At 43.3% G+C, this 23,904-nt stretch overlaps 1 protein-coding gene across 1 annotated transcript in view; it reads left to right on the forward strand.

The window, feature by feature from the left end:
• Positions 1–23,904, forward strand: part of LOC306926641 (disks large homolog 4-like) — a 144,580-nt gene that overhangs the window by 114,676 nt on the left and 6,000 nt on the right. The window contains exons 14-18 of the mRNA XM_079506012.1: positions 9,380–9,494; positions 16,855–17,037; positions 19,802–19,865; positions 21,473–21,488; positions 22,844–22,885. Coding sequence (XP_079362138.1) covers positions 9,380–9,494; positions 16,855–17,037; positions 19,802–19,865; positions 21,473–21,488; positions 22,844–22,885 — 420 coding nt within the window. The remainder of the gene's footprint in view (positions 1–9,379; positions 9,495–16,854; positions 17,038–19,801; positions 19,866–21,472; positions 21,489–22,843; positions 22,886–23,904) is intronic.

The following is a 23,904-nucleotide window of genomic DNA, read 5'->3' on the forward strand; positions in this document are numbered from 1 at the left end:
AACCAATATATCAATTTGAAGCTATGATTTTTTAATTCAATGGCAGTCCCTCAGTCAAATTTGGTCACATATGGAGATCTAAGGGTTTGAGGTGAGATGTAGAGTTGCTGGCCAATATTGATGACATCAGGGATCTCCATATATGGGCTTAATATTGATGACATCACGTGATGTCATGCCTGGGGTGACCAACCAACCAAACAAACAACTGACGGGAAATGCACGATTACGTAGTTAACTGCGACCTGCTGGTTGACAAATGCTACAGCAGCTATTGTAGCAAGAGGGGGTGTCTACTTTGTGTGTGTGTGTGCGTGTGCGTGTGCGTGTGCGCGCGCGTGTGTGCGTGCGTGCGCGTGTGCGCGGCTGCGCGCGCGTGTGCGTGCGTGCGTGTGTGAGTGTGTGTGCCCTGAGTCGTGACTCTCCTACAGACCACATTAGTGACTGGTGATTGAGCTCATATAGGACCGTCTGTCCACGCTGAGGTGTGTGTCTGTGTGTGTGAGTTTTATGTTTGTCATGTTCCTGTGGTGATAGCAGGCATTGCCCAGCAGTACTTCCTGTGTTTCATGCAGTCACTTCCAGCCAAGTGGACCGTGGTTTATGAAGGTGCGTGCTGAGTGTGTGTGTGGCGCGATCCCCTCATGTTATTTATATCAACCCTCCTCTCACGGTAGCCAATCATGGCACAGAGCAGCAAGGCGTATAGCAACAACATGTGCATGTTTTGTTTGATTGCATATACATATATTCTTTAATGTACCCGTTGCCACTAAGGACGCCTTTTTTAATATCAATTAATTTGGGTGCTCAGCTGTGTCCAGTTTCCCAGTGTAACACTCCGGTTTCACTCCCGAAAAAAGTATGTTTTGGGTGTATTAAATGACAATCCTGGGACATGTTAAAGTGCGGATTTTACTTCTTGACTCAGCGGTTTCCGGCCAAAGGCCCTTTCAACATAAGGATCCTCCCATTCACTTACTATACATGGCACAAGCGCAGTACCTAAGCCACCACTAGGTGGCAGTCAATGAGTTAAGCCTTTTGATGCCTTTCCCGTAATAAATAGGCAAAGATGTTTAGGGATAAGGGTTTTAGCATGGACGAAAATAGAGCCCTACGTGTAGTATTAACCTTAGTGTCCCCCACGACCCCCCAAAATCGATTTGGTAGCCATTAAATCCTCAAAAATGTTGCGCCGCGGGCTTTGTGCGGCTTTGCACACCTGTTGCCTGCATGCCTGTCTATAGCATGGTGAAAATAGGGCCCTTAAGTGATACTGATATTTGACTGGTCATACCACTGGTCATACCAACAGTGGTGTCAGTCACCCTGATTACACACTCAAACAGTCACTCCGACACAAACACCAACACACCTACTCACACACACCAACATACCTACTCACACACACCTATGCACACACGCACACACACCTACGCACGCACACATGCATGCACGCACGCATGCACACATGCATACACGCACACATTGCCTCACTCTCCACTGATCTTCTCCAGGTGTGTTTTGGCCTTCCCACTTTTCTTTTACCCTGTGGATTCCAGTCCAGTGCTTGCCTAGTGATGTTGTCAGTAGGTTTTCGGAGGGTATGTCCAATCCACACCAACTTTCTCTTCTTCACATCCTGGCTGATGGAGTTTTGGTTGGTTTTCTCCAGTAATCCATTTTATATTTTATCGGGCCACCTGATGTTCAGAATGCGTCTTATAGGCAAATGTCTGGAGTGTGTTGGTGGTAGTATTTGTCACTCTCCATGTCTCTGGTGATGGATGTTGAGAGGATTCATTTAATTTTGTTCGTGCGTGCGTGCGTGCGTGCGTGCGTGCGTGCGTGCGTGCGTGCGTGCTTTTTTTCTTTCTTTCTTTCTTTCTTTCTTTCTTTCTTTTACTCTCGTCTCATCTCCTCTCTCCTTTTGTCTCCTCTCCTGGAACCAGATCATTTGATCAATAACCATATCGATTAGCATGCTGTATGATTTCAATTATAGATGAGGAGAGCTGGGAGCTATTTTTAGACCAGTGACTTACATCGACTGAGTTGTATCACTGCAGGCATGTTTTTTTTCTTCTGTTGCCTGGTAACTGATGATGTTTCCAGGAAGTTAGAACTTGTATGCCTAAAGGCTTTCATCAGAATTACAACTCCTTTGGGCCGCTTTACTCTTTTGACATGAAATGAGCTCATGAATTCCCCTTCATAGAGTCAATTAAAGCACCTGGTCTATCACAGCGTTGTCTAAAGTCATTATAATTCTCCTGTACTTAAATAAGTATAAATAAGTATTTTCTCCAAGGGACTATTTTTGTCTAGATTTTTCAATTCAATATTTTTCAAACTTTTGAAGTTTAAAAAATAACGCATCTTGCGTGCTGCAGGAAGATTGTGTGTTTTGATTATATTATATTATATTATATTATATTATATTATATTATATTATATTATATTATATTATATTATATTATATTATATTATATAAATAATAATAATGTATTATTAGGTTGTAGAACATTATACAGTTGTTAAGGTGATGTAACCTCCTTGTCTCTTTAAACCCTCGCACCGTGTTCTCCTGATCATCTGATTGGTGGTTTTCCCATTAGATTTCAATCTTTGGTATTTTCGTGTGAGATTAACCTTATGATTAAAAGGACTACAATTGACTTTATCTCGGAGAGATCTTATAGTCTTTAATTACTACTTCATGGCTAATAATCGTGTCTTTTCTTCTGGGAATTCTCCTTGTGTCTACATCTGGGCTCCCCCTTACATGTATCCTCCTTTCAGGCTCAATCTGGGTCTTCCACCATGGAGATTTTACAATAGGGACCTCTTGCCTGTCGTGATCTCTAACATCAGGAGAATTATAATAATAATGTACAACGGGTTTCCACATTTCGTATAGTGCTAATAACTAGCCTACTATAGTGCCAAGATGAAGGCTGGACTGCCTCTTGTGGTTTCCTTACTTTTCTACAGCTCGACAATGCTGTGAGCTTCCTGCTTACTGCTGGAGGAATAGCTTCCTCTATAGAGGAGAGGAGAGGAGAGGAGAGGAGAGAGAAGGAACAGCTTCCTCTAGGGAGGAGAGGAGACGAGAGAGAGAAGGAACAGCTTCCTCTAGGGAGGAGAGGAGACGAGAGAGAGAAGGAACAGCTTCCTCTAGGGAGGAGAGGAGAGGAGAGAGCAGGAACAGCTTCCTCTAGGGAGGAGAGGAGAGAGGGAAGGAACAGCTTCCTCTAGGGAGGAGAGGAGAGGAGAGAGAAGGAACAGCTTGAGAAGGAACAGCTTCCTCTAGGGAGGAGAGGAGAGAGAAGGAACAGCTTCCTCTAGGGAGGAGAGGAGAGGAGAGGAGAGAGAAAGAACAGCTTCCTCTAGGGAGGAGAGGAGAGAGAAGGAACAGCTTGAGAAGGAACAGCTTCCTCTAGGGAGGAGAGGAGAGAGAAGGAACAGCTTCCTCTAGGGAGGAGAGGAGAGGAGAGAGAAGGAACAGCTTCCTCTAGAGAGGAGAGGAGAGAGAAGGAACAGCTTCCTCTAGGGAGGAGATGAGAGGAGAGAGAAGGAACAGCTTCCTCTAGGGAGGAGAGGAGAGAGCGAAGGAACAGCTTCCTCTAGGGAGGAGAGGAGAGAGAGAAGGAACAGCTTCCTCTAGGGAGGAGAGGAGAGGAGAGAGAAGGAACAGCTTCCTCTAGGGAGGAGAGGAGAGAGGGAAGGAACAGCTTCCTCTAGGGAGGAGATGAGAGGAGAGAGAAGGAACAGTTTCCTCTAGGGAGGAGAGAGAAGGAACAGTTTCCTCTAGGGAGGAGAGAGAAGGAACAGCTTCCTCTAGGGAGTAGAGGAGAGGAGAGAGAAGGAACAGTTTCCTCTAGGGAGGAGAGAGAAGGAACAGTTTCCTCTAGGGAGGAGAGGAGAGAGAAGGAACAGCTTCCTCTAGGGAGGAGAGGAGAGAGAGAAGGAACAGTTTCCTCTAGGGAGGAGAGGAGAGAGGGAAGGAACAGCTTCCTCTAGGGAGGAGAGGAGAGGAGAGAGAAGGAACAGCTTCCTCTATGGAGGAGAGGAGAGAGGGAAGGAACAGCTTCCTCTAGGGAGGAGAGGAGAGGAGAGAGAAGGAACAGCTTCCTCTAGGGAGGAGAGGAGAGAGGGAAGGAACAGCTTCCATAGAGAGGAGATGAGAGGAGAGAGAAGGAACAGCTTCCTCTAGGGAGGAGAGGAGAGAGGGAAGGAACAGCTTCCTCTAGGGAGGAGAGGAGAGGAGAGAGAAGGAACAGCTTCCTCTAGGGAGAGGAGAGAGAGAAGGAACAGCTTCCTCTAGGGAGGAGAGGAGAGGAGAGAGAGAAGGAACAGCTTCCTCTAGGGAGGAGAGGAGAGGAGAGAGAAGGAACAGCTTCCTCTAGGGAGGAGAGGAGAGAGGGAAGGAACAGCTTCCTCTAGGGAGGAGAGGAGAGGAGAGAGAAGGAACAGCTTCCTCTAGGGAGGAGAGGACAGGAGAGAGAAGGAACAGCTTCCTCTAGGGAGGAGAGGAGAGGGACAGAGAGAGAGGGCAGAATGGTGACAAGTGGACAAATGGAATGAAACAATTAGAGATAAAAGGAGACAAGATAGGCAAGGCTATAGGAAAGCGGAAGGAGAGAATAAGCGTGGAGATATAAAATGAGAGAGGGAAGAAGGAAGGCCGCGAGAGAAGAGTGTGGAAGGAGAGTAGAAGGATATATGAGCCTCAGAGCCATTTATCTCCATCATCACCCCTCCCCCTTTCCTTTGCCTCTCCTCTTTGTATTATCTCTATTTCTTTCTGTTTCTCTCACCTATTTCTGTCTTTTTCTTCTCCTTCTATCTACTATTATCGTTCTTTCTTACACTTCTCTCCTTCCCCTCCTCTTTTCTCCCAAAAATAAACTGGTTGTTCTGGTTGACTGGATCAGAATAGAGTTGAAAACATGTAGCCCAGGTGTAAATGCACCCAACCCCAGATCTGATCATCATCACCCAAACACCATCAAAGGTAGATGGAGAAGCATTTGCCCGTGGCCCTAACCATAGTAACAAAGCACAATGCATCCCTAATCAACATTATTATACCCACATATGAAAGGGAAATGTGTGCGTGTACGTGTTTCTTCTTCTTTTGAAGTGAGGAAGTCACGTGTGGGGCTATGTCATCTTGTGTTTTTCTTTTTGTTTTGGGGGTTGGCATCCACAAATGTGAGAATATTTGATTCCAAAACCTGGTCATGCCCTGCCATATGTGGATGCTTGTGTGAGTGTTGGCAAGGTCTATGGGCCAAAATGGGGCAGGAGAGCCTGGCAGAGACTCAACCTTTTGCATGACTAACCTGAGGATACTGTGTGTGTGTGTGTGTGTGTGTGTGTGTGTGTGTGTGTGTGTGTGTGTGTGTGTGTGTGTGTGTGTGTGTGTGTGTGTGTGTGTGTGTGTGTGTGTGTGTGTGTGTGTGTGTGTGTGTGTGTGTGGTGCTCCACCCTAGAGCAAGCTGCTGTCAAAGGGGGAGGGGCGAATGAACGCATCACTGAACGAGAGAGGGAGGGAGAGAGAGAGCGAGAGAGAGAAAAAGAGAGAGAGAGATTGAGAGAGCGAGGTGGAATGTGTGAGAGAGAATTAGCATCTGTTGTTTCCGTGGCAGCTGAGCAGCACTGGACCGACTTTACACACGCGCACATACACACACTCACACGCAGTCGCATACACACATATATTCTCTCTAAGTTGCGTTCACTCTTTCCTACACACTCACATACAGACTACATACACATCACTCGTGCATGCTGCACACATGCACACACACACATACACACACGTGCGCGCACTGGATCCAACGTGGAACTGGCATTAGAGGTATCTCTATCACTACTACTTACACACACACACACACACACACACACACACACACACACACACACACACACACTCATGCACACACTCATGCACTCATGCACACACATGCTTGCTTTCTTTCAATAATACGCGAGACCACTTGCACGCGACCAAAAGCTGCGTGAGCGCGCACTCATTGACCTGAGAATCTTCATATGGAATATATGGTAGACAGACGGACGGACGGATAGGCGGACGGAGATTCATACAGGTACGCACGTGAGTACAGTGAGTTAGCTAACGTCTTACATCTGTTCTTTGTCCAGTTTGATGACGAATGTTCCAGAAACAAGCTTTTAGTTTAGATTAAGTGAACTAATTCACTCATGAAGTCTTGCCTCCAGTGGTCTGTTGGTTTTGTGATTTATCACGGTTTGGAAACCACGTTCCACCAGAATAGAAGTGAATTAGCATAATCATTGCTGTCGGGCAAAAGCTTCTTATTTCCATATTTTAACTTTTTATGTTGTTTTATTTTTCCCTAAATTGATGTTCTAATTTGTCACAGTGTTACACAAAAGTAGCAAAAATAGCCGATTTACAGGCTTGAGCTTGTAGATCAGCTATTTGTGATATTTTTTATATTTGGATCCTGAAACGTAACAGTTTTGGACATGAATGGAATGAGGTTTCGACCTGACATAATTATATTGCTGACACTGATTTTGTTATTTCTGCTCAGACTTTCTGTGTGTGTGTGTGTGTGTGTGTGTGTGTGTGTGTGTGTGTGTGTGTGTGTGTGTGTGTGTGTGTGTGTGTGTGTGTGTGTGTGTGTGTGTGTGTGTGTGTGTGTGTGTGTGTGTGTGTGTGTGTGTGTGTGTGTGCGTGCGTGTGCGCATGCGCGTGTGTGCACTGTAGCATTAGAACCGTGGGTCTAAAAGTGTCTCCTTATGATCACCGATATGACAGTGGATTCTTTGCTAATTGTGCCTCTGGCTCACATCAGAAAGATGTTGTTGTTTGGTCTTTGGGAATTTACTTCTTGACTTTATTTCCACTTCCAGTTTACCTTATTGCAGAAGATGTGTTTGAGTAAAGCACTGTGTTGGATTCGTACCAATGGCTCAGCTCTGTTACTGTCTTTGGTCGATAGATTTGTAATGCAAAAGAGAAGAAAACTGATCTGAGTGAGACTTGCGTTTGTGTTCACTGTTAACCACATTGCTCGGTTGTTTGTTTGAGTGTGTATGTGTGCAACTGTCGTGCGTGCGTGTAACGGTGAATGCGTGCATATGACGTACATACATGCCTGAGAGAGAACATTTTGAAAGTGTTAGTTTAAGGTGATCAGTCCTGCTTTGATCTCTTATAATCACTTTTTTTGCCTGTCTCTGTATTGCCATAATGTATTTTAATGTAAATCAGAGCTGAGATTGTTATTTTTCTGTGTCGTTTGTTGTCAGCATTATGGAAAGGGGCTAGTTAGCACAGAGAGAAAGAGAGGGAGAGAGAGAAGAGATTGAATCTGTAGAGTGTGTATGTGCGTGCAAGTGTGTGCGTGCGTGCGTGCGCTTGTGTGCCTGCATGTACTGTAGCTACAGTACGATTGAATTACTCAAGCTTAATTAGATTCTGTCTTCTACAGTAATGGCTCAGGGACACACACACAGCACACAAACAGTGTGAGAGAGAGAGAGAGAGAGAGAGAGAGAGAGAGGGAGGGAGAGAGAGAGGGAGTTCTTTTTGAATGGCTTGCCATGGTTTAATCCTGCAATCTGTAACTTCTGTGTCCCACCCTGGATCTGAACCCTTGTCCCCCGTCCCGTGTGAGAGACCAAACGTCTGCCTCATGGCAAGGGCAGCCATTGTGGTTATGAGCTTCCTGCAGTGCTGCTTGTCAACCAATAGGTGTCCTATATACTCAACACTGGGGAGTAGAACCCTGCATTGACATATTGATCCTGTGGGGCTCAATGCAAATGTTGCCGGAGCGGGTGGTTTTAAACGCCTGTTGACGGGAATGGTGACTCTCCCACCAAAACCTGCACCTATTCCTATAATATACCAGAGGTATAGTGTAAATGCTGCATGTGTGGCCGTGCTTTACTTTAGCTTGTTATGAATGCATTTATCTTATGGCTAAATGCAAAGGAGAATGTTGTTCCCAACAGGTATGTGCATGAGGCATCTATGTAATAACCTATAGGCTACTGTCAAGCATTAAGTCCAGCCAAGCCCACTGTGTCGCTGTCCGTGGTGCTGTAATGGCCATCTCTCTTTCTCTCTCTCTCTTTCACTCTCTCTCTCTCTCTCTCTCTCTCTCTCTCTCTCTCTCTCTCTCTCTCATTCTGTGTTTCTGTTTGTAATTTTTTTGTGTCTCAATGGAAATATTGTGAGATCATGTGGGATTAGAAAGTAACATTGCAAGATTGTGTGTGACTAAACAACCCTTAACATTTGGTCAGTCGGAAATGAACTGCGGGAGGTCTGCCATTGTGTGCGCGAGTGGGAATGGTCAGAAATGCTGAGGGAGTGGTCAGATTACTAATCCAAATTATAGAAGTAATTTACATTATGAAAATTAAAACGGTGATACATTAATCAATGTCCATTACAACCAGGAGACTGACGGGGCTTATTTCAGCAGACTATGCATGGATTCATAAATATTGAATTTCATCAGCCAATGGGATGTCATGTCATGCAAGAACATAACTCTGTCTGTCCAGGGCTGTATTCAAGTTCCATTCTGTGCGTGCGTACGTGCGTGTGTGGCTGCGTGCGTGCGTGTGCCTGCAGGTGTGTGTGATCTGCTTGCTTAGGAAGCAGACTCAGTTGCTGTGTCCCTAGTGTACACAAGTGTGTGTATTTACGTGAGCATGTGTGTCTGTCTGTGTAGATTGGCTATCTTTGGTGCCACACCGGTGTTCAACAAAGTATAAATCATGCGATCCAACACTCATGTTACCTTGGACATGTTTTTGTTACTTATAGGCTTGTTTTTCTTGACCACAATGTTACATTTATTTTAATTGTATAGCACATTTTTTAGCACAACAATGAGAGGAAAAAATGTGTGTGTGTGTGTGTGTGTGTGTGTGTGTGTGTGTGTGTGTGTGTGTGTGTGTGTGTGTGTGTGTGTGTGTGTGTGTGTGTGTGTGTGTGTGTGTGTGTGTGTGTGTGTGTGTGTGTGTGTGTTCACATTATTTATATAGATGCTAAATTCATTGTTTACCTCATTGTTCATTGTTTCAATGTACAGATTATGCTTTGATAGCATATTGTTTTAGACTTTAAACTTCTTCATGGTTAAATGCGGTCCTAGTTTACTGAGGCACTACACTACACTGTTTCTCTGCATTTGATGAATGCGATTACCTTGCTTATTGTAAGTCGCTCAAGTGTCTGTCAGCTACATGCCTAAATTGTCTTGCTATATCCTCAAGTTCTCATGTACCTTAAGCCGGGTTTGCCCTGCTTATGAAATGAAGCTAACACTATCTTTTTCTGCATGTGTGCTTGTGTGCGCAGAATACAGCCGCTTTGAGGCGAAGATCCACGACCTGAGGGAACAGATGATGACTAGCAGTGTCAGCTCCAGCTCTGCATCTCTACGCTCCACACAGAAACGCACACTATATGTCAGGTAAGACCCACAGATGTGCACACACGCACACACACACACACACGCACACATGCACACACGCACACACATCCACGTTCACTAAATATGGCAGCCTGAGAAGCTGTGAGGTCCCTGGTCGTAGCGGATCAGGTTTACTTATCTGTCTCTACCTGCTACATCAGCACTTTACTGACACCATGTCTACTGGATGCACATTCACACTCTCACGCACGCAGACACGCACACGCATTCACAGTGGACATGGTGGCAGATTGCCCTTCAGTGTGTCTGTGGCAGACCTATTATAAGGTCTTATCTCACCTGCACCCATCTTACATGTGTGTGTGTGTGTGTGTGTGTGTGTGTGTGTGTGTGTGTGTGTGTGTGTGTGTGTGTGTGTGTGTGTGTGTGTGTGTGTGTGCGCGCGCGTGCGCGTATGTGCGTGTACGTGCATGCGTGCGTGCCCTACTTGGCTTAGAAAGGAGCAGAAAAACTGAAAAAGCAGTTGTCAGATCTACCATCACAGAATCTCTCTCTCTCTCACACGCACGCATACAAGCGCGCGCGCACACAGACACACACACACACACACACACACACACACACACACACACACACACACACACACACACTCACATTTTTCCTCTCTTTTTTGTCCTTGCCGATTTCCTGTTTTGTTGACTGTTCTGTGAATCACTTTAGTTCCCCTCTCTCTTTTTTGTGCTCTCTTCTTAGAGCCTTCTGGTCCTGCTCCTGAATCCTGACCTATGTATAGCTTCTGAATTCTCTATGAAGAACAAAAAGAAAGAGCCCCCTTTTCAAATATTGATGGTGTGTCAGTTCAGGCCAGGGCGTGACGATCCAGTGGTATGAGAGACTGGCTTGATGAAACACACTTCTCTTATTAACTATTGATTTCTAAGGGCAGAATGAGCCGATTACCGCAGCCACTAATAGTTTTAACCAATGTGACCTCACCGAATAGCAAGGCACACCGACGTCTTTGACGTCCACTCTGACGTCAGGCGTACGCACTTAACCCATTTAGACCTGACACCAGATTCTACAAATGTCTTCTAAATCATGACAGTTTTCTGAAAAACCCATGTTTCTATGTCAGTGGTTCTCAAACATTTTCATGTCAATGACCCCCAAAAGTATGTAATTGGCCACCGACCCCCATTTGAAAGTATGTTGTTCCAGGAGCAAAGATTTGAGTTTAAAACGTTCGCTCTGAAAGATTATCTTCAAAGATATTTTTTTCAAAAATAGCAGATCTACAAGCTCGTAGCGCGGCACTCGGTGCCGAGCTATGAGCTTGTAGATCTGCTATTTTTCAATAGCTAAAGCATAACCCCAAAAGGGGTTCCTGTCCTGAATGGATTAAAACCACGAGTGTTCATTTAACTCTCAGATGGTATGAAGAGACCCAAATAGACCCATTTGGTCTATTACGTTTGGTCTGCTATGGAAATTAAATGAACACGTTGTGTGTACGTTCAAATGTCGTCCAGCATATCTTTAATAATTGCTCCTCCTCATCGTTCGTGTTAACATTGGTGTCTATCAATTTCTATGGTTTCAAATCCCAAGGCTTCTAGCCAGTCAAATTGATGCCTTTGCATGAACACAACAACCCGGTTGTCCTTCGTCAGATCATCTGGGTATTATCACAGAAGTGCAGCCATTTAACCTTAGTAAAGATTAGGCTGCGTTGTTCCTTCATGTGCTGAAAGTCCGATCCTGAGACTTAGATTTGCTATACAATGTTCTACCAAGTTTTAACATCATTTTAAGGGACATATAGGACGGATACTGACGAAATGTCCCCTATCATACTTAAAAAGCACACTTGTGTGAAGTGAGGGATGCCCACTGTGGCTGCCACATTCATTGCAGATTCACTGCCACTAGTATCGGCCGACAATCGGTAGGGGCCGATATTGGCCTTGTTAACTGCGTACAAGGGTGTATTACCGGATTTGCCTGCAGAGCAGACCATCGGCCATTACCATCGGTGAAAGTCAAGTTTTTTACCGATGCGCCGATGGTGAATACCCTATAGTGAATACCCTTCGCAGCGTGAGGTAATTAACGCCAGGTAACGATCAGCGGTCTTTGATTGTGTGATTAACGGATTATATATATAAAAATCATTTTGGGCCAAATAACAAATACAATACTGGGCGTTGGGGGGTGCGTCAGCTCGGTCAAAGTCCTTCACATCTCCAAAATAATCATTCGTGCCATACTCCATACTCAGAATCCAAGCAGAGGTCCTCACAAGTATAGGTAAAACACTGCCACCACAGTCCTCAGCACAATGGCCCGTTGTGCAAAAAGTTGAGATTTAACTTGTGCCATACTCAGCCAATCTTCAACCGATTGTTATAATTCCAAATGGTCTATACTCCATGAAGTGTATATTTTCATTGGGTGTATAAGTTTTTATATGCCTTTATCAAAGAGGTCCACATGAGAAAGGAGAGAGATGGTAGGGTAAGCACTAAGCCCTGCTAACCATGTAGCCTATGTTTCATGAGCTGTGGTGGCTTGTTAGGCCTGCACTCTCTCAATTAGGGATTTTCCCAGCGGTTAATTTCACTGATAAATAAATAACGGCCTACTGCAAATAGCAGCCTAGTTCCTTATAAACGCCCGGGGTCCAAATCGATTTAGCATATTAACAGCCCGGGCTACTATAAAAATACGGTATACATACAAACATCGGCATCGGTATCGGCTATTGGCTAGATTATTTTTTTTAACATCGGTATCGGCCAAGAATTTCCACATAACTGCATGAATGCAGTGTGTAATGTTTGTTTAACTGCGTTATACTTTTTTACAGTTTTGTTTATTCAAGATTTCAGGGTATAGGGTAAATCAGTACAGCCCTACAGTAAATCAGATAATATAACAATATATGTGACACACCCATACGGAACATATCAAAAGGATAACCACCATATGCAAAATATTGTGGTAGCATAAAAGAAAAAGAAATGTTAACTGTGTTATACTTTAGAAGACACAAGATCATTGTGGAGAAGCTTGGGTGGCGGATGCCATTAAGATCCAGCATTTACAGAAATAAACTAAACTGGCCAATCAACTAGCAGAGTGGGAGGAAAGTGCAACAATAACCTGAGCTATGGTACAAACACATACTGAGCAGCCTTGTCAGCAGTGGTGGAAAGTAACTAATCACTTTTTGATATATTTGTACTTTAATGGAGTATTTCCAATACTTTTACTTCTACTCCACTACAACTCGGATCCAAATATTGTACTTTTAATCCACTACATTTATTTGAAACGTATCGTTACTATAGTTACTTTGTAGATTTTTATTATTACAAAACATTAACCACGTTAGACCTATATACATCTAATAGCAGATCTACAAGTTTACACTGATGCGACACATTGTGAGCTTGTAGATCTGCTACATTCAAAAGATTTTTATACATTTGACAACTTGAAACATTTCCTAAGCTAACAGAGGATAACGATTCATCTGTTAATTATCAAACCATGCAATCAACATGAAAGCGGGAAAAATAACGTACTAATACCTGTACACATACCGTTCGGGGATATACCCAACCCAATCCCTACCCCCTACCAGCCTTACTCATCTTGTGAAAAGAAAAGCCTGGTCACAACCTAAGACAGAGAGTGTATCGGCGGAAGTTTCGGGCCAGAACATCCGTCAGATGTATTTCCCCCGGATACGATATTTTTCGACCAATCACAGCACTTGTTTCATTCACGGAGAATGTAAACAGATTTGTAAAGCGTCAACGTAATTTCTTTGAGCGGTACTTCGGCCAAAATCCTGCTACTTCCACTGATTCAGTCATTGAACGACCCGCCCCCATCGCTGTGATTGGCTTAGAAGCACTCAGCCCCTGTTTCATTACTGTATGTCATAATATGGTTGTGAAAGGCAATTTAATTTGGTCTTTAACAGTATAAACCTGGCTTAACTAGGTTCACAATATGCCACTATGACAGCCTCCTGCTGACAACCTGCTGTATAATCCTGGTGTATAATAGGAAGGGCTGACAAGCAGTGGTAGAAACATTCTCAAATGTTTTACTTTAACCCATTTTGACCTGAGATCAGATTATAAAAATGTCTTCTACATCCTGACAGTTTTCTATGTCAGTCGTTCTTCGATTTTTCAAAAATAGCAGACCTACAAGCTCGTAGCGTGCCACTCGGTGGCGCACTATGAGCTTGTAGATCTGCTATTTTTCAATAGCTAAAGCATAGCATAATGCAAATGTTTTACTCAAGTAAAAGTGTCAATACTGCAATGTTGAAATACGGAGTAAAAGTACGGAATTCAAAATGACTTCAAGTACTAAAAGTTAAAGTGCTCAGAATGTCCCATTTCAAGTTGTCAAATGTATTAAAATCTTTTGAATATAGCAGATCTACAAGCTCACAATGTGTCACATCAGTGTGAGCTTGTAGATCTGCTATTAGATGTATATAGGGCTGACGTGGTTAATGTTTTGTAATAATAATCTAAATCTACAAAGTAACTAGTAACTATACGTTTCAAATAAATGTAGTGGATTAAAAGTACAATATTTGAATACGAGATGTAGTGGAGTAGAACAAAAAGTATTGGAAATCGGAAATACTCCATTAAAGTACAAATATATCAAAACACAAACACACTTTCATTATGTGTTTGTACACCATAGCTCAGGTTATTGTTGCACTTTCCTCCCACTCTGCTAGTTGTTTGCCCAGTCAGTTTATTTCTGTCAATGCTGGCTCTTAATGGCATCCGCCACCCAAGCTTCCCCACAATGATCTTGTGTCTTCACTGTGTGTGACTGCAAACCTATAAACACACAGGCAGCCAGTTAGTGCACAGCTCCTTGTAAGTAGCAAAGATATGAGTTCAAAAGCAGCTCCCGCGTATGCACGCACGCACGCACGCACGCACGCACGCACGCACGCACGCACGCACGCACGCACGCACGCACATTCGACATGTCTGTTAGCAGGCTTGACTGGTGGATGAACTCGTACAGAGCAGATTCCCCTCACCCAGGGCACCAAATTACTATGCTGACTATGTGATGAACATAGATTAGAACCTGGCCATTTGTCATTGTTACCTGACAGTATGGGGTGGGAGTTGGCTGAAAATATGGAAAACATGGCAGGTGCTGCTAGCTGGCAGCCAGCCTCGCCCCTCGGCATGCAGCCTTCTGCCATTCTGTGAACCGTCATAGGTTTTCCACACTTTTGTTTTGGTAATTGGTTTCTTTGCACCAGGATAAACCACTCCACTCCTCAGCCGTGTTTTTCGGCCACATTTCGCCCACATTTGACGCAATGAATTCCTTCAGTGTGTCGCTCTGTCTCTCTCTCTCTTCCAGTACTTTGAAACATATCTCCCTCTGTCTCCATGCACATTTCTGCATGTCTATCTCTTTCAGAATCAGCTTTATATGGTCACCGCAGAGGTTTACAGGTGTAAAGACATGGGAGAAAGTCTTTATTTCTAAATAATCAAAACAGCATAATATGCAATAGCAGATATGTACTTGATGTTTAGAACATTAGCATCCTATGCAGATGTGTACATACAGTACATAGCGGGCCACCATGGGGGGTGGGTTAAAAACGTAGCAGCAGGTGCAGTTCACTAGACCAGATTGTGCAACAAAGAAAGGTGAAAATCTGCATAGTTACACATACTGTAGTATAGGTAAACCCACATCAGCTAAAAACCACGCAAGGTACAGTAAATACGATTAAGGAAGTACGAATGTAATCTGCATGCGGGAAGGTGATCCAGCATATGGAAGCTAGACCGGCATAAGGGAAAGTGTTCCAGGCCTTTGTGTCTCTCCTCCCTCTCTATGTATTTCTTCTTCTGCCTGTTTTATTGATGAAGGCTGTTGGGACTTTAGGGGACGCCAGTTACTTCAGCTCTAGTTCCTCTCTCAACACCCACCCCCCTTTGCTCTCTCTTTCTCTGTCTCTATCCCTTTTTCTCTGCACATACATTCACACATACACACACACACACACACACACACACACACACACACACACACACACACACACACACACACACACACACACACACACACACACACTGGCCTACTTTCCCAGGTATTTTCCCTGTGGACTGGTTAGGAAGTCTGTGGTCATCAGATAGACAGATTACCTCAAACAAATGTGTGCACGCACGCATGCACACACACACACACACACACACACACACACACACCCGCACGCGCGAATGCGTTCAGACTCACACACATTGGCTATACACAATATGTCACTCTTCATTAGATCTAGGGTAAATGTTAGTCTTAAAATAATGTACAGATCAATTAACTGTTTTTCTTTCAAGACAATTATTATTTCCTATACTGGACTATTGTGACATAATTTACCAGAACACCTCTGAAACACACCTTCATTCCTTAAATGTTGTCTTTAACTTTTTCTCTGCCATCTACGTTCATAAACGTAGCTAGGCTAACGGTACCTACTGGTGCTATCTACGCGTATGTTCGTAGACAACCGTATACTCCATATATGAAAGCGCCGACCGTTTGTTCACCTTTAGCAAGAGCCTCCGTCCCCACCGGCTATGGGATTTTTAAATCCAGCTCCGTTGAGCCTCCATTATAACAGGATTTTCAAAGCGCTGTATCTCTAAAGGTTCGAGAGCTGTCCATGGTGGGCCGCCCACCATACTTAAAATAGTTTTTGAACCGATTCTCATCTGCTTATTCTCTAAGACATTTATTGTTCCCAGAATCTCTAGAGAGATAGGTAGGCGTGCTTTTAAGTTCAAAGCACCAGCAGACTGGAACGTCCTGCCCTTGTCTCTTAGATCAATTACTTCCTTTGATGCTTTCAAGAATGCATTACTAGTTCATCATGTTATATCTAGCTGTTCTTGTTTCTGAATGCTCTTTTTTGTGTTGTCTTGAGACTATCCTATTGTCATCACACTTGTTTATTTGCATACAATGTCTTATTTCTTGTATTAATGTTGTATATTTCATTTTTGTTTTAATTTTTTTCAATGAAACTCGGGTTAGTGGGTTTGTGGTGGGTTTGTGATGGGGAAGAGCCTTTGTGTATACATGTCTTTATTGTTTGTTTTGTTGCTGTATTGTTTTGTTGTATGTTGTACCCTATGGACCCCCTTGAAAACGAGTTGCTGCAACTCAAGGGAGTATCCTTTAGTAAAGTGTGTGTGTGTGTGTGTGTGTGTGTGTGTGTGTGTGTGTGTGTGTGTGTGTGTGTGTGTGTGTGTGTGTGTGTGTGTGTGTGTGTGTGTGTGTGTGTGTCTGTGTGTCTGTGTGTCCGTGTGTCCGTCTGCAGAGCATTGTTTGACTATGACGTCAGTCCGTCGGACCCCAGCGCACCCGGCCAGGCCTTGGTGTTTCGTTTCGGGGACATCCTCCACGTGAGCAGTGCTGGTGAAGAGGAGTGGTGGTCCGCCCGCCATCTCAGCCCCCCGCCTCCGCACCAAGCTGAGGCCGGGCTCATACCCAGCCGCAGGAGGTCAGAGTTCACTACGGTTTTCATATCTGTTCCTCTGTTTAGTTCCATTTCCCCTATATTATTGTATTATTTTATATATGTATTGATTTTATTTTGTCTTGTACTCATGTTGCCGTGGAGATGTGATTTCAACTGCTTAACACAATTACTATAGGGTTATTACATTTGGTAATGGTTTAACTTAATATGCCCTGCTGCAGTACCAAAAGATGATATGGACCCCCTAATACGGTCCCTGCCTCTTCATGTACCGTGCAGTACATCTGCTTTTATAGTGGACGTACGTGGAGAGATTACTAGATGATAATGCTTAGTATTCACTCAGAGCAGTGGTTTTGCCCAAGGCACGCCTGCATTCATAGCAAAATAGCCAATCTACAAGCTCACACAAGCTTGTAGAGATTTCGTTTTTAGAAGTGGAAAAAGTTAAACATTTAATTACAAATTTCATCTGTGGCATGCCCAACATAGGGGCGTCAGGCTGAGGGTGGTTCAAATATACATCCAGTATTTTTTTCCGGACATAGAATTTGCATTGGGAAATGAGTGCAGACCAAGTACTGATAAAGTAAATAAAAAAACAACTTTTTCTAATATATTGCAATGTAGTGTATGCTCATCACAAAATCCCACGGCACACCTGGACACCAGTGTATCTCAGCTCATCGTTACATCATTTCCTACAAAGAGAACGCAGCCCTGATATTCCTAATGTATTTATGCACTCTGTGGACTGCCGCGCGTCTCACACTGAGCAGTCATCTGCGGAAGAATTAATCAGTGAATTAATCAGCGAAGCGGTGAAGAATTAATCTTGTTTACGGGCCAGCCTGTTAGGACGACGGGGACACGTCGCCTCCTCTCTCACTCACTCACTCCATCTCCTCCCTCCCTCTTCCCGTTAACTCCCACCTTCTCACCCCGTCAAGCAGACGAGGTGACAGACAGATGATAATAGGTCTCAGGGCTGCGAGGAGGAGGAGGAGGTGACTTGTCATACTGACATACTGACAGTGCTGTCGCTTTACTGACAGGGCTGAAAGAGGTGAAGAGGTGGCAAAGATGGAGAGAGAGCAACAGTGACGTATTAGAGCCCTGGAAAATAGAGAGGCGGGGGGTGAGAAGCCAATGGAAAGACAAGGAAGGGCACATGTTAGAATGAGAGGAGGTGAGAGGGAGGGATGGAAAGATGACAATTGGAAAGAGTGAATGATGTATGTTTTGGAGGATATATATAGAGAGAGGGGGAGAGATAAACTGATAGGAATGGATGCTGTAGCATGTAGATACAATTTACAATTTACAATTTAGGCATTTAGCAGACGCTCTTAATCCAGAGCGACTTACATTAAGCAATAACAAAAAGCATGGCATACATCACATGTATAAAAAGTAGTTATCATGAATCATGCGTAAACTAAGAACGTAACAGTGGAGTATCTATGTAAACTATACATACTATACTATATAATATATTATACATGTGTACTATAAAGTGCTATGACTACATAAAGTGCAATTCTAGAGCTGTCTACATAACAAGCTATAAGTCTGTTTAAAATACTATCTAAGTCTACATAATGTGCTATCTAAGGGGCTAGGCTAGGGCAAGTGCTACGGGCCATGGTGGAGTCTGAAGAGGTGGGTTTTCAGACTACGGCGGAAGATTGGGAGTGAGGCTGCAGTTCTGACTGCAATGGGAAGTGCATTCCATAGTTTTGGAGCCAGAAGGGAGAAGAGTTTGGGACGTGTGGAGCGTTGTCCCGGCGTTTTTAGTGAAGGTACCTCCAGCTTCCCTGCGTTGGCTGATCTGAGTGAGCGGGAGGGTTTGTAGATACAAAGAGAGTCTTTCTCCCCAGTTTCAGGGAGAACATTCAAGTCTTTAATGGCACAGAAGTTTAAAGTTAATCTTTCAACACCCGTTATCAAACAACAAAATCAACGTTAAACGTAATGATGAGAGCCAGGGCCGGTGTGTGTGGGCCTGAGTCAAGTTAAGTGTTGTGCACGCCTGATTGACAGAATGTAAAAGCGACTTTGTTTGATTATGTGTAAAGAAAAAAGAAGCCAAGCCACGATTAATCACAGCTCTTCTTCATGCCATTATGGATCTCTGTATAAAAGTGGATTTTGATTGACTCATGATTAGGCATGTAACGATTCACTCAACTCACCATACGTCCGATTTGAATCACGATAGGTCCGATTAGGTTCACGATACTATTTTTCACGATTTTTTTAAACACAAACTTATTTCTATTTTTTATTAAAAAAATTATAAAAACATGTATCGCGATACATGTTTTTATTAAATCAATTTAAATTGCCACCAGGTTATATCGATATATTGATGTATGCCTACTCGTGATGCAGACATAACAATCAGACTGTGGCTTACAGTGAAATGATAATGACAAAAGATGGATAGAGGTAGACGATGAATGTTTGTCAGATGGAGAGGCAGACAACGGAGACGATGCACAACAGGTAATCACATGCCACGCTACTCTCGTGGCTACAGGTAGAAATGTCACTACATACAAGGCTATAAGGGCTTGTGTGCCTTGTGGCTGAGAGTTGTGCTCAACTGAGCGCACCTTTCCACTGTAATATTTCATCTCCTAGCTAGCGGTGCAATGTCATCTGACCTTCTCCCTCTCGGCTTCTCTCACTCTTTTTTTTAATTTTCCGTTTATGTTTTTGCCATCTACCCTACCATTTCTCTCATTTTCCCCCTTTTCTTTCTGTCTTTGCGGCCTCTCAGGGCAGAGAAGAAGGAGCGGGCAAGGTTAAAGACAGTGAGAGTGAACAGGTCTGGGGACAAAGAGGTGAGTTGCAACCTGACGCCTGACTCACTGTTAAAAAAACCACAGGGTTTGGTGTTTAACCAAAAATGTCCACGTAAACTCCATTTGAGGTTAAGTTAACTATTATCAATTTAACCGATTATTTAAAAAATATATATCTATTTCAAAAGACACAAAAGAGCATCTACAAACTCAAAACACTTTGTGATGCTGTATGTTCTGAGCTTGTACATTTGCTATGTTTGCACAGCAATATATAAAATAACGCTTAAGTGGTTCATCAGAATAATCTAATTAATCGATAAGAAATCTGAATTTATTAGCGTAGATCTCTTGATGGGTATTTTTTAACCTCAATTATTCATTTAAATCTAAAATGTTATCGATAAAATAATCGCTAAGAAGATCGATGCAGCCCTAAGCTTTTGAAATATAGAAATGTACTTGAGCCAAAAATTGGTCGTCGACCTACTGTAAGATGGGACCAACTGTTTGGGAAACACAAAGTTCCAGTGCACCACCAGAGTTCTCTCTTCTGTTCCTGTAGCATTTCTTTCATTGTGTGACAGACAGACATGTGACATGACTGTCTGTCACTACCCATCTTCAGACGCGCTGTGTGAAATCAGAGCTGACATGCCGTGGCGTTTCACATCAAGGCTCATCAGGTTCAGCCTTCCTGTTGCTGCTCAGCTATTCTACATGGCCTGATGAGCTTTCAATCTGACTTCTAAAACACTCGATGATGGATGATGACTCATACTCTTCTAACGCCAGTCATAGATATTAATTACTCTGCTGTCAACTTGCTCTCTTTTTTTCTGTTGCTTTTTTCTTTCCTTATCTTATCTTTTCTCTCTCTCTCTCTCTCTCTCTCTCTCTCTCTCTCTCTCTCTCTCTCTCTCTCTCTCTCTCTCTCTCAATTCAATTCAATTCAATTCAATTCAATTCAATTCAATTCAATTCAATTCAATTCAATTCAATTCAATTCAATTCAATTCAATTCAAATCAATTCAATTCAATTCAATTCAAATGGAGCTTTATTGGCATTAGAAAACATACGTTTACATTGCCAAAGCAAAAGTGGAACAAAACAATCAAGATAAAACAATGTATGTACAAATAAATATGGAATATAAATAGGAATAAAATAAAGGTGTAAACAGAGCTGTGTTAAATTAACACTTTGAGTAATTATATCTTGTGAAACTATAAAAAGATGCATTGTCTGTCAGAGATAAGTTGTACATTCTCTCTCTCTCTCCCTCTCTCTCTCTCTCTCACGATTGCTCACTCTTTCTTTAATATCACATGGTGTGAATCTGCAACTCAGCACGCCAGATAGCTGTTAATTAAAAATGATCACAATATCACACACACACACACACACACACACACACACACACACACACACAAAAGCGCACGCACGCACGCACGCACACACACACACACACACACACACACACACACACACACACACACACACACACACACACACACACACACACACACACACACACACACAGCAGTGAGATAACCTTAGATTGCCTGTGATGTTTAATACTTTGTAACCCCCCCGCCCCACTCCTCTTCCCCTCTCTCTTGCTCCCTCTGTCTCCGCCATCAGGATCAGGGCGATAAAGGTAGGTTTGCTGCACATTGCTTTGCTGACACCTGCAGTTCAGTGTATGTAACTGCACTGCTCCGTGGCAGAGTTACTAGTTAGTTGACACCTGTTGATGGCAGTACCACTACCAACTTCCTCTGATTAAAGGGATAGTTCACCCAAAGAATTACTTACTTTCTATCGATTACACACCCCATGAATCCTTGAGATTTTTTTGTTTTGTCGCATTCCTGAGCCAATAATTTGATGACTGGCGGAGACTCCACCGGGTAAAAAATCCCTATGAAGTCAAGGCTCCATGGGTTGAGTAATCGAATCAAATATATCGTCGTTGTTGTCAGGCAGAAACCATGTATCTCTATATTTAAACGTTTTATGTTTTCTTGTTTTCTTGTTTTCTTGTTTTATGTTTGCCAATAATGGCCCTACTTTGTCGTGCTACAGTGTCACACAGAAGAGGCAAATACATTGTTAAAGTGAAAGTGCTTAATTAATGTTTCTTTAAAAATGTAATCAATGAAACGTCTGAAAAGGAGCTTGTGACTACATAGCCTGGCCTAGCCAGCCTGCGTTCTGGTCTAGCCCATTTTGACCTGAGATCAGATTCTAAAAATGTCTTCTACATCCTGACAGTTTTCTGAAAAAGCTATGTTTCTATGTCAGTCGTCAGTCATTTTTCAAAAATAGCAGACCTACAAGCTTGTAGATCTGCTATTTTTCAATAGCTAAAGCATAACATAATGCTAACACCAAAAGGGGTTCCCACCCAAAATGAAAAGCCTGGGTACCTCGGCTAGTGACTACGAAATAGCTATACATCGGATCCATTAGAACACATGTTATTCTTTTCCCGTATCCAGACAAGCAATCTGAGAACCCATCGTCAAAAAAAGGAAAAACAGCGCCCTCTGCTCTTTGTTTCCATTGAATTTGCCTCTGGGGGCAGGCCCCAATAGAATGGGGATAATTGGCCTGTTTGCTGCGCTCTCAGCCCTCCACTTCCTGTGGGGCGCTTGTGTTTTCATTCCCACTATCAACAATGTATACACGTTCTGCATGCCCCTGCTGACAGATTCAGTAGCACAGCTCGGAATCTGTTCTTGAGAGATTACCAGACAAGTAAAGTTTTTTTGGACATACAAGGTTGATCTGCCTGACAGCTACAGTATGAAATGGAACTAAATGGCGGGCCAAATACTGGACAGTGTTTATGGCGTATTAATCCCACCAAGTCATCCCTGTGGTGGTCTCTGTTTAAATGGGGTATGTTTGTGTGTCTGTTAAAGAGAGAGAGAAAGTGTGCGCGTGTGTGTGTGCGACTGTGCGTGCGTGCGTGTGTGTTGCTGACCCTACCCTGTTTTGTCCTTCCAGAGCTGGTAACCTCTAACGCCAGCGATAGTGAGAGTAGTTCCCGTAAGTCTAGATCCCCTATCCTATCGCCTTTTTATGTCTCTCTCTCTCTCTCTCTCTCTCTCTCTCTCTCTCTCTCTCTCTCTCTCTCTCTCTCTCCCTCTCTCTCTGTGTCTCTGTCTCTCTCTCTGTCTCTCTCTCTCTCTCTCTCTCTCTCTCGCTCTCTCTCTCATGCTCTCTCATTCCCTTCCTTGTCTCATTTGCTTGTCCTGGTTCATCCTATATATTTCTGTGTGGTGGGGGCGTGTCACATGCATGTGTGTACACGTGTGTGTGTGTGTGTGTGTGTGTGTGTGTGTGTGTGTGTGTGTGTGTGTGCAAACATGCATGCTTTACTTGGAAATCTGAGTATGTGCATGTGAATGTGTGTGTTTTGGTAGTATATTCATTTATAGTATTGTATGCGTCTGTGTGGGTGCGTGTGTGCATGCACGTGTGTGTGTGTGTGTGTGTGTGTGTGTGTGTGGGGGGGTGTGTGTGTGTGTGTGTGTGTGTGTGTGTGTGTGTGTGTGTGTGTGTGTGTGTGTGTGTGTGTGTGTGTGTGTGTGTGTGTGTGTGTGTGTGTGTGTGAGTGCGAGCTATGTCTTCTACCTACCTTCTGTGACTCTCTTTCTCTTAACAGACAACAAAACATGATGAACTTAACAAACCGTCTGAATGCTTGGATGAAAACTGATATTTTGTATTTATTTAGCACTAAAAATGAGAATGTGAATTAACGTTTCATTCAAATCACCTTGTACCTCTGAATGACATTTTGAATCTATTTGTGAGCTAATCAGTGTTACAGTGTGCACTGTGTACCCAGTAAACCCCTTGGTGTTCATGACTGTATCCATTCATAATTCTAGCCTAGAGTCTGCACCGGTTACATTTCTACACAGAATAAATGAACACTTGGGGTCAGTGTTGCATTGTTCATCATTGCATGCAGTACCACCCCCGAGATTTTTCAGGAGCACGCACATGCATCGATTTGACAATCAACTCTTCATTTCGCGCCTCAACAAAGCTTACAAAGG

Source organism: Electrona antarctica (assembly GCF_951216825.1).
Source record: "Electrona antarctica genome assembly, chromosome: 7".
Classification (NCBI taxonomy): Eukaryota; Metazoa; Chordata; class Actinopteri; order Myctophiformes; family Myctophidae; genus Electrona; species Electrona antarctica.